The following is a 14,500-nucleotide window of genomic DNA, read 5'->3' as shown; positions in this document are numbered from 1 at the left end:
AAGAAATCACAATCAAAGCATCCCCAACAGATGGCCAATCGGCCTCTGTTTAAAAACCTAAAAAGAAGTAGATCCTACCACACTCCAAGGAAGTGTGTTCCACTGTTGAACAGTTCTTACTGTCAGAAAGTTCCTCCTAATGTTGAGGTGGAATCTCTGTTCCTGGATCTTGTATCCAGTGTTCTGTGTTCTAGTCTCTGGAGCAGCAGAAAACAAGCTTGCTCCATCCTCAATATGACACCCCTTCAAATACTTAAAGAGGGCTATCATATCACCCATTAACCGCTTTCCTCTCCAGGCTAATATACCCAGCTCCCTAAGTCTTTCCTCATAAGGCATGGTTTCCAAACCTTTCACCATTTTAGTCGCCCTCCTCTGGACACACTCCAATTTGTCAACAAATGATAATATGTACGGAGAACAAAACAAAGGAGGAAAAGTTGAAAGAGCAGGGCTTGTTCAGCTTTGTGAAGAGAAGACTGAACAGTGACATGATTGTACTCTTTGACAACCCTCAAGAGTTGTCACAGAGAAAAGGGGGCAGATCTGTTCTCTGCTGCTTCAGAGGTCTAATGGTTTTAAATTACAGAAGAACAAATGAACATTAAAAGGAATTTCTTGACAGTAAGAGCAGTTCAGCAATGGAACCAACTGCCTGGAGAGGCAGTAGGGTCTAATTCTCTGGATATCTTCAAAGATGCAGGAGAGCTACCTGTTGGGGATGCTTTAGATGGGAGATCCTGCACTGAGCAAGGGTTGAACTTGATGACCTATAAGGCCCTTCCAATTCTATGATTTTATGCCAGATGACTGCTATTCAACTGGTTTACCTGTGTTTTCTTTTCTTCTTTCTTGGAGGAGTATCAACATCTTCAGCAGGTACAGGAGCAATAATACTGGATTCCTTTACTCTAAACTCATACACCTGTAGAAAAAAGAAATCCATGTAACTACTTCATCACTTGTAAAATCCAGTCATTTTCCAGTAGCATATAGGGATTTTTTTTCAAGTATGGTTAAGTCTGTATATACAGTGGGCCTTTGGTATCCTCTGGGGCTTGGTTCCGGAATTCATTGTGGATACCAAAAGCCGTGGACACTCCAGTCCCATGAAATATAATGGCATAGTAAAATATATAAAAGGTTTGTCTTTTAGAATTTATATATTTTTAAAATATTTTCAAGCCGTGGATGCTTGAATCCATGGATAAAAAAATATGTAGATAAGAAGGGCTGACTGTATATGTAAAGCAACATGTCTGCTATTAATGCAATTAATTTATTTTTATTTTAAATCCAGTATCTAGTACCCAGATTAGAGATGTAGAAGTTCCAGAAATTTGGAGGCCTTGAAATCTATTTTTCTTATAAACTTATAAAAACAGAATTACAGAATCAGAAGAAGAAACAATGCACATCATTCAGACATAGATTTTTTTTCTTCTCCAGTTCTCCATCTCACACAGACATAAAACATTCTGATTCAAAGACAAACCAAGATGCCCAAAATGAATTTCTTATTCCAGAACATTCCAATACTGATGAGCGATTCCCCCCTAAAAGAATGGCAAAAAGACATTTTGAATTTTGTTTGGAACAGGAAAAAACCTCAAATTAAATGGAAATTTTGATGCATCCATAAGAAGGAGGAGGTTTGGGACTCCCAAACTCATTGCTCTTCTAAATAATAAAGATATAAAGCAGGTATAGGAGGGATGGTTTCCTCTAGTGACATTTTGCTTACAAAAGTGGAAGTAAAGGAAAGAAGTGTAGAAAACAATAAATACATGGACAAGATACAGATGAACTTTTGTTAAAACAATTAACTATTTATATAATCCAGTATGCTTACAGTAACTAACACAGAGATATGATGTAGTATATAACTATGAAAGATGACCGAAAAGCCAAGATGTTAAAATAAGAACATGAAATAACACAACAAATCAGATCCAGCTATAGAGCGTACATTTGGAAGTGATAAATTTTTACTTGTCTGGTAAGGATTATTGCTTGTACAATAACCCTTTTTCTGTAGACTATGTTGAAGCGGTTTTTTATATATAATTTTATAACAAATAAAAACAAATTTAAAAAAAGACAAACCAAGACAAAGAATTGATCTGGTAAGTCCACCTGTTACATAGCTTTTAGAAATAATTTGGGAGAAGTAAAAATATGAGTAATTATTAGAACATCTCGTAACAAACATTTTCTTATTCATTTTAAAATAAAATATTCCACAAACTATGTTTTCTTTTTTCCCCTTTTTTTTAATTATCAATTTTTCCAGAAAAAAAGGCTATGAGGAAAAAAAAACTAGATTTCTCTCCCCAATTTTCCACTATTTTCCTTCAGACGTCCATGTCTCTAAATGAGACAAAGCTATGTTAATGGCAATGCAAAGAGGCATATTTTATAAAACAACTGTGTTTGAACACTCTATGAACACTGAGAACTTGGCAGTTTCTAAAAAGGTGTTTTTATTATTGCTACACTATTTTTAAAAACATGAATCAGTTGTTCTTACCTGCCTACATGTTTTGGTCCCAATTAATCTGGCAATTGCACAGAAATTGTCATAGTAGGTACCAATAAGAACTCTGAACATGGATGCTTCCGCACCACTCCACTCAACATTCTCAGGAGGCTCAGTATTTGGTTTCATCTTGATTGGTGTCTGGCATCTAGAATTTGCTTCTGCAAAATATCAAAAGAGAACATTGAAGCAATTTTCCAAGACTGTTGAAATACCCATCAGTTTGCAAATAGGGAGCCCTGGTGGCACAGTGGTTAAATGCCTGTACTGCAGCCACTCACTCACAAACCACAAGGTTATGAAGTCAATACCAGCCAGGAACTCTGGATTTTAGGTCGCTAAAATGAGTACCCAGCTTGTTGGGGGCAATTAACTTACACTTTTAAGCCGCTTAGTACATCGGTAAGTGGTATAGAAATGTACTTCCTATTGCTAAAAAGAGACTGTTTAAAGACTTTTTTTCTGTCAAAAGGGCACTACTTACTATATAACATTACATTAATTTATTTCTCTTGATTTGATCCCATGAGATCCTAAAAGTAATCCAGATCAAAGTTCTTCACACAGCTAACAGATGAAATATATTAAAATATTTTAAATTTAATTTAAATTTAATTTATATATTTATATATAAATTATACATAAATTTAATTTAAATTTATAATATGCTTACAGCAGTGAAATATGCAAAGACAGCTTGTGATTTAATTAATTAAGAACTACTTGCCTTAAGGCAAAGCCAATTGTCTTATTGATCCAAAACTCCATAAACAGTTTTCAATCTTTCAAAAAAGTCTTTAATTAGTTTATCCTTTCATGTTAATTTGGCTATTTGTGCTAATTCAGCAACTTTAATGATCCAGTCTTCAGTGGTTGCTTCAAACCGTTTCCAAGAATGAGGAAATGGGGTGCGCATGCACAGGAAAAGAGGATAGATGCCTTCGTATCCTCTCCCTTCGAAGAGATTATAAAATAGATTTGTTACTGCTCCATTTAAAGCTTAAAGCTGATAAAAAGTGCAAGGCACTTAATTTGGACATTAGAATTACGATCATGGACAAGCAAGAACTCTGAGTAAGAAGGGACAAGTAGGAGAGGAAAGACAGCTGCAGAGTGATTGATGTACAAAATGGAGGCAGCAACAACGGCAACAGTGAGTCCTCCCATGAAAGTTTTGCTTTAATTCCTTGATCATGAATTAGACAAGCTTTTTGATGCTTTCCAAAGTGTCCAAAGCACAATTACAGTTCTTACAGAACAGATAAGTGGAATACAAAAAACAGCCGAGGAGGCAAAGGGAAAAGCTGAAAATAATGAACAATTAGTAATGTTGGAAAATGAAGTCTGTAGACTTCGAAACAGACTCATAGATGCTGAGAACAGACAAAGAAGGAGACATTTAATAATAAGGAACTTTCCAGAACAAGCCAAATCTAGTGATTTAATCACTATATTGACAACTTGGTGGAAAAGTTATGATTTAAAAATCTCTCCAAATGATTTAGAGAGAGCCCACTGGAGTTTGGGGGCACAAGGAAACAGCAGAAGGAAGGACATAATTATTGCGTTTGGAAGAGAAAATATGAAGGACATGCTTTTTAAAAAACTCAGATCAATACAAAATTTGGAATATAATGGACAAAAAATTCAGATCTATCAAGACTTGGCATCGGAGACTATTAACAAAGAAACTTGCTCTGAGATATAACAAGATGGCTCCGAGAAGCAAAAATTAAGTACACCTGGGGTTTCCCTACAGCTCTTTTGGTGTTCAAAGATGGAACATTGCTGAAAGTCTCTAACGTGGAGGAGGGTCAGCAACTGCTGCAACAGCTGGGACTTGGAGGAGAAGGTCAAGGAGGAACTGTCAGTGGTGAGGAGGAAGAAGAAGAAGAAGACAGAATTAAGCTGGCCAGGCAAGCGAAACATATCAGAAGGAAAGATTTTAGAAGAGAGAAACGCGACAGACAGCTGAGAACCAGGAAAGATTGAGGAAGCACAATGTGATGTACTTTGGGAAAGTTACAAGAAGGACTATATAATGTAATGGATGTAATACTGGAATAGGAAAGTTATAATAGACCTGAGTAACATTAAACATGGAGTAATAAAGGTTATAATATTAAGGAGAGAGGGGGATAAGTGAAGAACGCATCTCCAAAGGGAAGGGATCTGACATGGGTAACGAGCTGCATATTTCAAGAAGAAACAGAGCCAAACACTTTAACTATGGTGGATGGGATTTGCAGTTTGAGTCAAGGGGAACAAACAAAACAAGAGGGGTGGCAATATTAATGAAAGATGGAATGAATTTTCAAGTAGATAAGATTAAAAAAGACAATGAGGGGAAATATATTTTTGTTAAAGGAAATATAAAGAAGATAAAAGTTACGTTTGCTTGTATTTATGCCCCAAATTAAAAATAAGTTGAATTTATAAATAAGGTGTTATAAAATCAAACATGACTATCAGTAGATAAAAGCATAACAGGACATATTAGATCCACAGGAACACCCCACACATTTACAGCTAGAGGTTATTGAACTTCAGTGTTCAACAGTTTATCGAAATAAACACAGAGAAAGTAGGATGTGAGGGTGATCTGGCTGCGACATCTGTCACCCCATTAATCGCCAGGGTTGATTCGGCTGATCTGGCTGGCTAGGCGGGTGTCCCCTTCCTCCCTCACCACTCCATGTGCGTCCCTCCCGAAGCTGCGTGCTCAGTGGAAGAGGATGACCATCCCAGATAGGAGTGTACCATTATTCGGTCAATGGTATACGATAGCTGCACTCCCCTGCTAGAACCTCCAAACATAGAGAAACTAGCCTTCAAGACTTCTACAAGAGGTTGGACAAAGGAAAGTTTAATGTATTGGATTGAGGCGGGTAACAACAAACAAAAACAATAAAATCAAACATGACTATCAGTAGATAAAAGCATAACAGGACATATTAGATCCTAGTTCCCCAATCTCCCTTCCACCCTAAAATACCATTAAAAATAATTCCCAATAAAATGGTTAATAAAATAAATCGAGATCAAAGTCCGGCAGGTACAGCTAAGAAAATGGAGAGTGAAAATTCTGAGGAGATGAGTTTGGGAAGGCCTGTTGGAAGAGATCCATTTTTATTGCCTTCTTAAAGGCCTCCAAAGATGTTAGATGGCAGATCTCATTCCAGATTTTTGGAGCGGTAACAGAGAACGTCCTCTGGGAAGTCGTCTTTAGTCTAGTTCTCTCTAACTGCAGTAGGGTCTTCCCAGAAGGCCTGAGAGTGCGGGAAGGATTGTATGGGAGGAGGCGTTCCCTCAGGTAAGCTGGGCCCAAGCCATGCAGGGCTTTATAGGTAATAATCAACACCTTATACTGTGCCCGGAAGCTAATGGGCAGCCAGTGTAGGGATTTTAAGATAGGTGTAATAGAATCAAATTTGGAACTCCCTGTCACCAATCTGGCTGCCATATTTTGGACCAATTGCAGCTTCCAAACGTGGCATGAGGGTTGCCCCATGTAGAGCGCATTGCAGAAATCGAAATGAGAGGTTACCAGTGAATGTACAACCGTTTCTAGGTTTTCCCATTCCAGGAAGGGTCATAGCTGGTGAATCAGCCGAAGCTGATAATGGGCGCTCCTGGCTGTCGCATACACCTGGGATGACAGCTGAAGCAACGAGTCCAGGAGCACCCCCAAGCTACAGACACAGTCCTTTAGGGGAAGCGTGAACCCGTCCAGAACTGGAGAGCTTATTACCATACCTGGATTGGGATTGTCTGTAGCGAGTGCCTGTGTTTTATTTGGATTCAATTTAAGTCTATTTTCCCTCATCCAATCCATTACTGTCTTCAGGCAGTCATTCAGAGAGGAGATGCCTTCCTTGGTCACTGAAGCAGTCTGAGATATGGAGAAACAAATTTGGGTGTCATCAGCATAGTGATAACACCCCGCTCCATGTCTCCGGATGATCTCGCCCAGCAGCTTCATGTAAATATTGAATAGCATTGGCAACAGTATCATGCCTTGAGGGACGCACGATTTGAGCTCCCTCTTGGCCGAACAACTGTCGCCAAGCGACACCATCTGGAACCTGCCCGAGAGATAGGACCAGAACCACTGCAGAGCAGTGCCTCTGATTCCCAATTCCCTCAGGCGCTCCAAAAAGATACCATGGTCTATGGCAGGGGTAGGCAATCTTTTTGAGCCGGGGGCCGGGTTGCTGTCCCTCAGACAACTGGGGGGCCAAAGCCAAAAAATAAATAATTAAATAATTTTTTTAAAAAATTAAATATATAAATAAACCAGGACAAATGTAGGACAAAATTTTCAAATGGAAGACACCTTTTTTAAAAAAATGGAGGACACGTGAAAAAACTTGCTGATTTTTAAAAAAATGTTAATATAAATGCATGTTTCTGAGGCTTCTATGGACAATTGCCTCCCAAAGGCCCCGGCGGCAATCGGCGGCAGGCCCAGGCTGGGGCCGGTCCCAAGGCCTCGCCGGGCCGCATCCGGCCCGCGGGCCGCAGGTTGCCTACCCCTGGTCTATGGTATTGAAGGCTGCTGAGAGGTCCAAGAGCACCAACAGGGTCACACTTCCCCCGTCGATGCACAGACAGAGATCATCAACCAAGGCGACCATGGCAGTCTCCACTCCATATCCTGACCTGAAGCCAGATTGAAATGGATCAAGATAATTGGTGTCATGATCAAGTAATGATCAACTCTAACCAATAAATGCTAGTAAGGTATTTTGAAAACATTGATTTCAAACATGATTCTGGAGTACAATAAACTGACTGCTCACAAGAAGTGCAATACTTCTTGTCAGCAAGAGCTTATGCTGGCACCATTAACTAATTGTAAACAGTAAGAAAACCTGAAAAATATATTAAAAAGGGACATTGGCTCTTACCTATGATATGCCCGTTTCCAGTAGATAAGAGCCCCACATCCTGTAGTTTAGTTTGGGTTATGCTCCTCCCACTCACTCCAATAGGCAAGAAGTAAGAGAGACCTTCTGGTGACCCCATGTGGGTGGAGCTAACCCTAGAAGGCCAGTCGTACAACAGCCGAATGCTCCAGAAAAAACATAAACTATTTATTTGGATATCAAACTATAGAGAATTGGATGGCAACCGAGACAGTCAGTGAGCAATCTAGCTTGCTCCCCATAGGGAAGAACTATGTGGATATGAACCATCCCTACACCAGCACCCTTGAGGGTGGGCCAGGATGTGGGGCTCTTATCTACTGGAAATGGACATATCACAGGTAAGAGCCAATGTCCCTTTTCCCAGTATATAAGACCCCCACATCCTGTAGTTTGGGATTTACCAAAGCCTATCTAACAGGGTGGGCAGTGCTGGCCCTTCAGAGACATAGGTTTGAGCACCTGCTGCAAGACCCTGCTGTCAACAGCAGCCTCAGCTGAGTCAAGCTGTCAAGCTAGTGATGTCTAACAAGTGTGTATGGTGGCTTGTAAGTGGCCACCCTGATGGTCTTTGCCATAGGACCTATGATGGCTGGAGGTGCTCAAGCACCTGTAGTCTTTGGCATAGGTGACTTGGTTTCTGGTGGTAACCTCTCAAAGATTCATGGCAGGTAGTAATGCCGGGCCTGGCCTACCTGCTAGGCATGGAGACTGATGCCTTCTTGCCCATGGAACAGGGCTAAAAGGAAACAAAGTGGGGTGTCAGAGGAATGAAAGCTATTTCTCCTCTATGGGTGGCTTGGTCTCCAGCATGGTGTATGTTTTAAAGTCTTTCTAATGTCTGGGAGAATGAAAGAGAAGGCTGGCGGTATCTGATTCTGATCTCTGAGGAGGTTAGAGCTCACCCTAAGGGTGGGATCTGTGTCTGGCTGAATTGCCATGGAGTCAGTTCTAATCACGTTTAGCTGCTAGTGTGATAGTAGGACCCCAGGCTCAGACCCCCAATGTGTCAAAGAGGCAGCAATCAGGAGGAGCCCCAACCAGGCAAATACTTTAGAGAGATCTTCCTTAGGAACTAAGACAGTCAGCATTCTCAGGACCATGTATAAATCCCAGAGCAGAAATGGTGATGTGTGGGCAAGGCATCAACAAGTCACCTGAGGAGTCTCTGACCATGGAGATGGGATGCTATCCCATCCTGACCTCTTGCCTGTGTCACAACAGTGAGGTTAAAAGTGTAGTTTGTTTATGGCTGTGGTGGCCTTAGGCCCCCGCCCATGTCTTTCTGGAAGAATTTCAATAAGGAGAAGACCGAGGGTTTCAGGGAGTCCTGAAGCACCTCCATGCTAACTAATGTGTTACAGAACAGTGTTTCCCAGGCTATCTAGTCTGAGGAAACAGCAGTTGTTTATATTGTTTTATGGGAGTTTAACAGGAGTAGCAGATCTGGCCAAGGGACTGTCAGTTCAACTAGTATTGGTATAGAGAGATGGAGAGAGACCAGGCTCACCCTGAGACTGGCAGGAATGTCAGGCATGGGTGCCCTTTGTTTCATGGCCCAATCCTATTTTTTTCCTTACTAGTCAGTCTAGGGAAAACAGAAGCTAGTGATCCCAATGGGGAGAAGAAGGATTGCCAGTTAAACCTCCAGGATTTTAATTGTCTAAAATGTGGATTATGGTGGGTTATATGATGAATCAGAATAGAACCTGATCCAATCTGGACATATGCCAGTTTATGCTGGCACCAACAATCTAGCTCTTACTTGCTATAGCAGGGTGGGAAAACTGCAGCCCCGTGACAGATATCAGACTCAAGGCCTCTTGGGGGAAAAAGGAGTCCAAAAATCTCCCTGAAAAAAGAAAATTTGCCCTGCACACAAGAACTCCTCAAATCCTATTGCTTCTTTCATATAAAAGCAGTTGAAAACCCAAAGCAGATATTCTTCTTTTAGTTTTCCTTTGCAGAACACAGCATGGAAGCTGACTTGAAGACAGAGACAGCCTGGGTAAAATTTGGCCCCTGTGACCTCTGGACTTGCCCATGCCTATTTGATAGAAACATCGGGTGCATTCACGCTACACAACGAGCTAAGCATTTGCAAGAACCCGAGCTTTTGATAAATTACCAGTGTGCTCGTGCACACCCTTAGGTTGTTCCCACTTGCAGCAGAAGCAGCAAACCAGGGAGAGGGAAAATGTGGACTTAAGAGTTGCATGTAACCCACAAGGGTGTTTTTAAAGCCCTTAGCCCCTTCAGTCTCTCTAGATCAGAGGCGAGGACCTACAGCTTTCCAGGTTCTGACCAACTACCATTTCCATCATGCTCTACCACCAGCAAGGCTGAAGGAAGTTTTAGCCAGGCTCATGGGGGCTTGGGTGTAGCTCTTATGGTGATGCTACATGTTGTGTCACCAAAAGGGCAGGAACTACAACAAAGTCCTCATGAGCCTGGCTAAAACTGCCTTCAGTTTAGCTGGTAGTGAGGCATGATGGGAATAACAGTTTGTCAGAACCTGGAGGGCCGTAGTTCCCCACCCCTGTTCTAGATCATCCTTTTTCCAGGAGGGTGAATGGCCTCTCCTGGAAAGATCCAGAAGTAACCATTCATTTTTAGACAGTTTGCAGCCCCACCTCACTCTTTTCTTTTTTTTAATACCAGTTTTTCAAAATCAGAAGTGAACTTCTAGATACTTTTTTGTTATTTAAGCCAACCTGTGTAGCTCTTTCCTTCTAGAGTTCCAGAAGCAGAAAACTAGCCCCAGACCTTCCACAGATGCCCATACTGGGCTGAACCAATCTTGGAACTTCATATTATAGTTGGTTTAATATGTTATCTTCTCTTCACAGTCTTGTTGCCTTCTGCAAACCAGAGAAAGAATCGACTTTGTACTTGCCTTCTTTCTTTGGTTTGTTGAAAAGAAACAAGCCAGAGAAGGAAAGCTGCAGGCTGCCAGACAACCAAGCATGGAGTGAAGAGCATCACAATTTGTTTAGCTATTCCTACTGCTCCTCAACAGTGTAGACTTGTATTTATTTAGCTGCTGCTGAGCAGAGCGCATGCGTATTTTGTTCATTTGTGAGAAGTCAGGATTGCTTCATAACTGTCACCTGCCAATCATATACTCTACTGCACGATAATTCAGGAAATAAAAGTTGTGGAAATTCAAGTGAGTTTTCACAAATAGATCCTCAGTTTGGACTCTTGATTTTTTTAAAAAAAATTTAAAATAGGAAATGTCATTACATATAAATTGTATGACTGGGTAAGGATATTAAATATATCCAGCCTCCACAGTAAATAGTAAAATATTTAGTAAATTATAGTCCCAAAGTACATTATTTTTAGTAAAAACCAACATTCCACATTAGTCTCACCGGAGGAGCTTGAAGTCTCATCTTTCTTCTCCTCCTCTTCTTTGTCATTATTTTCACCTCCAGTTTCAGTTCCAGCTTCTCTGTCACTGTCTGTATCCTTGGATTCCAGCACGTTTATAGTTGGAGTGCTGGGTCTGCTAGTGTTATTTGGGAGTCTTCCTCTTCGACGACCCCCTGGGCGTTTTGGTGGTGTTTTTATGCGCTCAGCTGTTAAAGCAGCTGCAAATTCTTTGGCTCCTTCCTAATTATGAAGAAAAACATTTGCAGGACAACAATTTTGTTTGACACAAACAGACCCCACAAACAAACAAACAAACACATACTACATTCATACCGACAAAACAGTGACTTTCTAAATTCCAGCAAAGTCTAATTTGTAAATAGTATCAGCCTATCCAACCTTACTTCAGGTTACAGGCACTTTCTCAATTTACGTATTAAATAATACAAATATAACCTGAACCTGATGGCATTCTACGTTTTCCATGTTTTCTTACTCGCCTTTACCTCCTTTCACACTTAAATAGTGTTATAAGGGTTCCCACATTTCACTATGTTTTTCCCAGTCTAAGACAGGTAAGCTTATTCATTTGAACCAAGTCCATTAACTTATTAAGCCAGTCTTCTACCATTGGACATTCTTAATAATTTCCATTTACACAATATACAACCCTTGTACTCATTGTGATGTAAAATAACAGCTTTCCATATCTGCTTTCTATATCTTCATTTTCACACATGGACAACAGTTTTTAAAGAAATCATGGTCACTACAGCTCATCTGCATTGGCAGATTTACTATGAAGGTTCATTCCAATCAAGGAGAAAGAGCCATCCAAGTATGCCTTAGCGCCTGTTGCCACCCAAGCAAGGAAAGGGATCATGTGTTTTTTAGACAAGAGCTTTTCTGTTGGATCCCTGGCTCCACTTTCAATTTGCTCCCCAGCCAAGAACAGGAATGCTCCCCAGCCAAGAACCATGAAATGGGGCAGCTTTGGAGGAGAGGGAGAGTCATTGGCAAGCCAAGACCTTTTTCCAATCCTGGGAGTCCTTGCCATATTAAGTCTTTCATCATGCTTCCAAGGTAGCAAGAGAAACAAAGAGAAGAAAAGGACTGGAGTGGCTGTAGTGAAGAAGTTGCAGAACAACAGCAAACACATCCTACTGGGTCTCCCTCTAAAGCCAGCTCCCTCTGTTGAGCCAGCAGACCCTGAGCTAGGAAAGCCTGAGCTAAGAATGACCCTTCACCCGTGCTCTTGGGGTCCTCTGCCATAGCCACCACCAAGGAAGGGGGGAAAAGGCAGGAGAAGAAGGGAAGGCCAAGAAAACTCTCAAACCGCTTTTGGCGAAAGGAAAAACTTCACTGGCTCAAAGAGACACGTCCTGCAGGAGCATAGGCAGGAACAAGACTGGGGCCCGGGGGGGGCTAGCTCCTCCCTATATAGGGGGCCAGTCTTTGTTCTATTGTCCCTGCCTACAGGAGCAAATTGGGAGGAGCTAACCCAGAATACAGGAGGTTATGACCCTGTCTGCTGGGAAAAGGAGTTCTCAGAGATATAATAGAGAAATAAAAGTATTACCACCTTATGGTGGGTGTGTCTAAAGGGCTCCTTCTCCTTGGCTACAATGGATCTTCATGGTAAGTTCTCCAAAATGTGCCATTATCAACTGATGGAGTACCCACATGTGGGTATTACTCTCGCAAAGAAACATGGATCAGGTGAGTAGGTGGCAAGTAAGAAAGTTGTATCTTAAGGACCTGCTATTGAACTCTGTAGCTGAAGAGGCCCAGACTGGAGTGAATTTATTTATACATCTGATATGTATCTTGAGTGCCCTTCTAATATCTAGCTTGTGCCACTGTTTTACAAGTGGATGAACAGGATATGGGCAGAGTAATGGCAGAAGTTGTGAACAGCGGAACAGTAAGTTTATATTGGATAAGAAGCTAGGGAGTACCAAGGAGAGACAAAATTTGCATTAAATGTGTAGTGAAGCAGGGCCAACGATAGAATGGCTAGTGCTGACAGTCACCTCACTGAGTTGAAAACGACAAGGAAAAGAACCTTGATGAAAAGAATACATGAGGTCACAGATCTCAAGAGTTCAAAAGGAGATTTTGTCAGCGATCTGAGTGCCTGGTGGAATTTTCAGGTTAGAAAATAATAAAGAACTAGAGACTAAGGAAATAAGTGCCTCTTGGATCTGAGACAAACTGGTCAACCAGGAGATTGCTGAAGTGAACTTAAAGCTGCTGAAAAACAGTTGCATCTAGGCTCCATTCTCCCAAGTCTGAGATGGCTAAAAAAGTCCACCTGTTCATTAATGTGCCCTGGATACATTGGACAGTGATGGACAGGAGATTCTTCTCTACCCACAAGTGAGCAAGAATGAGATTCCCCCTGGTTTGAGAAAGTTTGACTAGAATGTGGGTTTCCTTGAGTGTTTTGGCGGGGGGGGGGAGTGTAGGAGGACTAGCCTTATCAGCCACAGCTCCAGGCAACTGATACTGTGAGATAATTCCTGTGGGCTCCAAGCCCTTTGGGCTGAGAGTCCTTTGCACTGGGCTCCACACCCCACGGGTCTGGCATGTGTGGTGACAATTACCCAGAGAAAGTCCTGAAGAACAACAGGGTCAAGCAGATGGGGCAAAAGGAGAAGTCTGTGGCCACTTCTGCCCCAATCACTCCCTGTTCAGCGTGGGACTGCAGCAATCGATGCCTCAGTTCTGAGGCCGGACACTGATACAGTCCATAACAGACTGATAGCAAAGAGCACTTTCTTTGCGCTCCCTTTGCAGTCAAGTTTCGGCTGCCTTAGGTAGCCGCAGCATGACTTCTGCCTGATCCAGGGGCGTGCATCATCTGAATGACACGGCCCCAGATCAGGCCAAAGCCGGTGCTTTGGCCCGTTTATTTTGGCTCAACATCATTTTTTAGGGAAGAAACTCCCTGCTGTGGTTTGGTGGCCCCTGCAAGGAGGGATCATATAGGAGCATCATCCAAGGGAGCCTTATGGAAGTCCATGTCTACAAAATGGCGGCGCCCATTCTACATGGGCGCCGCCATTAGGACGTCACGACCGTGCCACCTTCAAACGGAGCAGCGCAGACATGACATCCTGGCGCCACAGAAGGGCGCCTGTGGTGCCCTTTCCACGGCGCAGGAAGGAGCTCCAAAACGGAGCTCCTTCCTTCATTTGTGTTGCTGGCACACGGCTGCGCCAGCAACACAAAAGAGAAAGGGGCCAAGTGGCCCCTTTCTCTTTTTCCCTGATGCTGTTGGGGTGTCCCCAAGGACACCCCTTTCCAGGCTGCAGGAAGCGGCCTTTTGCCGCTTCCTGCGGCCTGGAAAAGCAGCATATTGGGGCCTCAGGGCTGCCGCTGTGGCAGCTGAGGCCCCTATCCATAAGGGAAAGGGGCGGGTACAGGCTGCCCCAAAGAGGCGGCCTGTAATGCGCCTATGATATGCTTCTAGTGGCAGAAGTATGTTGTGATGTTCCTTCATCAAGGGATGGAGGAGGTGCACAGACACTGTATTGGACTCCGGATCTTTTCATCGATCTTGGGGAGTCTTCCCTCCTTGGAAGTCTTTAAACAGAGGCTGGGTGGCCATCTGTTGGGGATGCTTTGACTGAGAGTTCCTGCATGGCAGGGG

General features: G+C 42.4%; 1 protein-coding gene across 8 annotated transcripts in view; it reads right to left on the bottom strand.

Annotated features, from left to right (window-relative positions):
• LOC149309467 (histone-lysine N-methyltransferase EZH2) overlaps positions 1–14,500 on the bottom strand; it is a 204,488-nt gene that overhangs the window by 108,613 nt on the left and 81,375 nt on the right. For all 8 annotated transcript variants that reach the window (XM_089532509.1, XM_089532507.1, XM_089532508.1 and 5 more), the window contains 3 exons: positions 10,845–11,085; positions 2,531–2,700; positions 831–925 (listed from right to left, as the gene is read on the bottom strand). In XM_089532509.1, coding sequence (XP_089388635.1) covers positions 831–925; positions 2,531–2,700; positions 10,845–11,085 — 506 coding nt within the window. The remainder of the gene's footprint in view (positions 1–830; positions 926–2,530; positions 2,701–10,844; positions 11,086–14,500) is intronic.

Source organism: Sceloporus occidentalis, unplaced genomic scaffold (genome assembly GCF_023333645.1).
Source record: "Sceloporus occidentalis isolate IW3139 unplaced genomic scaffold, rSceOcc1.0.p SCAF_7, whole genome shotgun sequence".
NCBI lineage: Eukaryota > Metazoa > Chordata > Lepidosauria > Squamata > Phrynosomatidae > Sceloporus > Sceloporus occidentalis.
The sequence above is the reverse complement of the archived record's forward strand: the minus strand, read 5'-3'. Positions and strand labels throughout refer to the sequence as shown.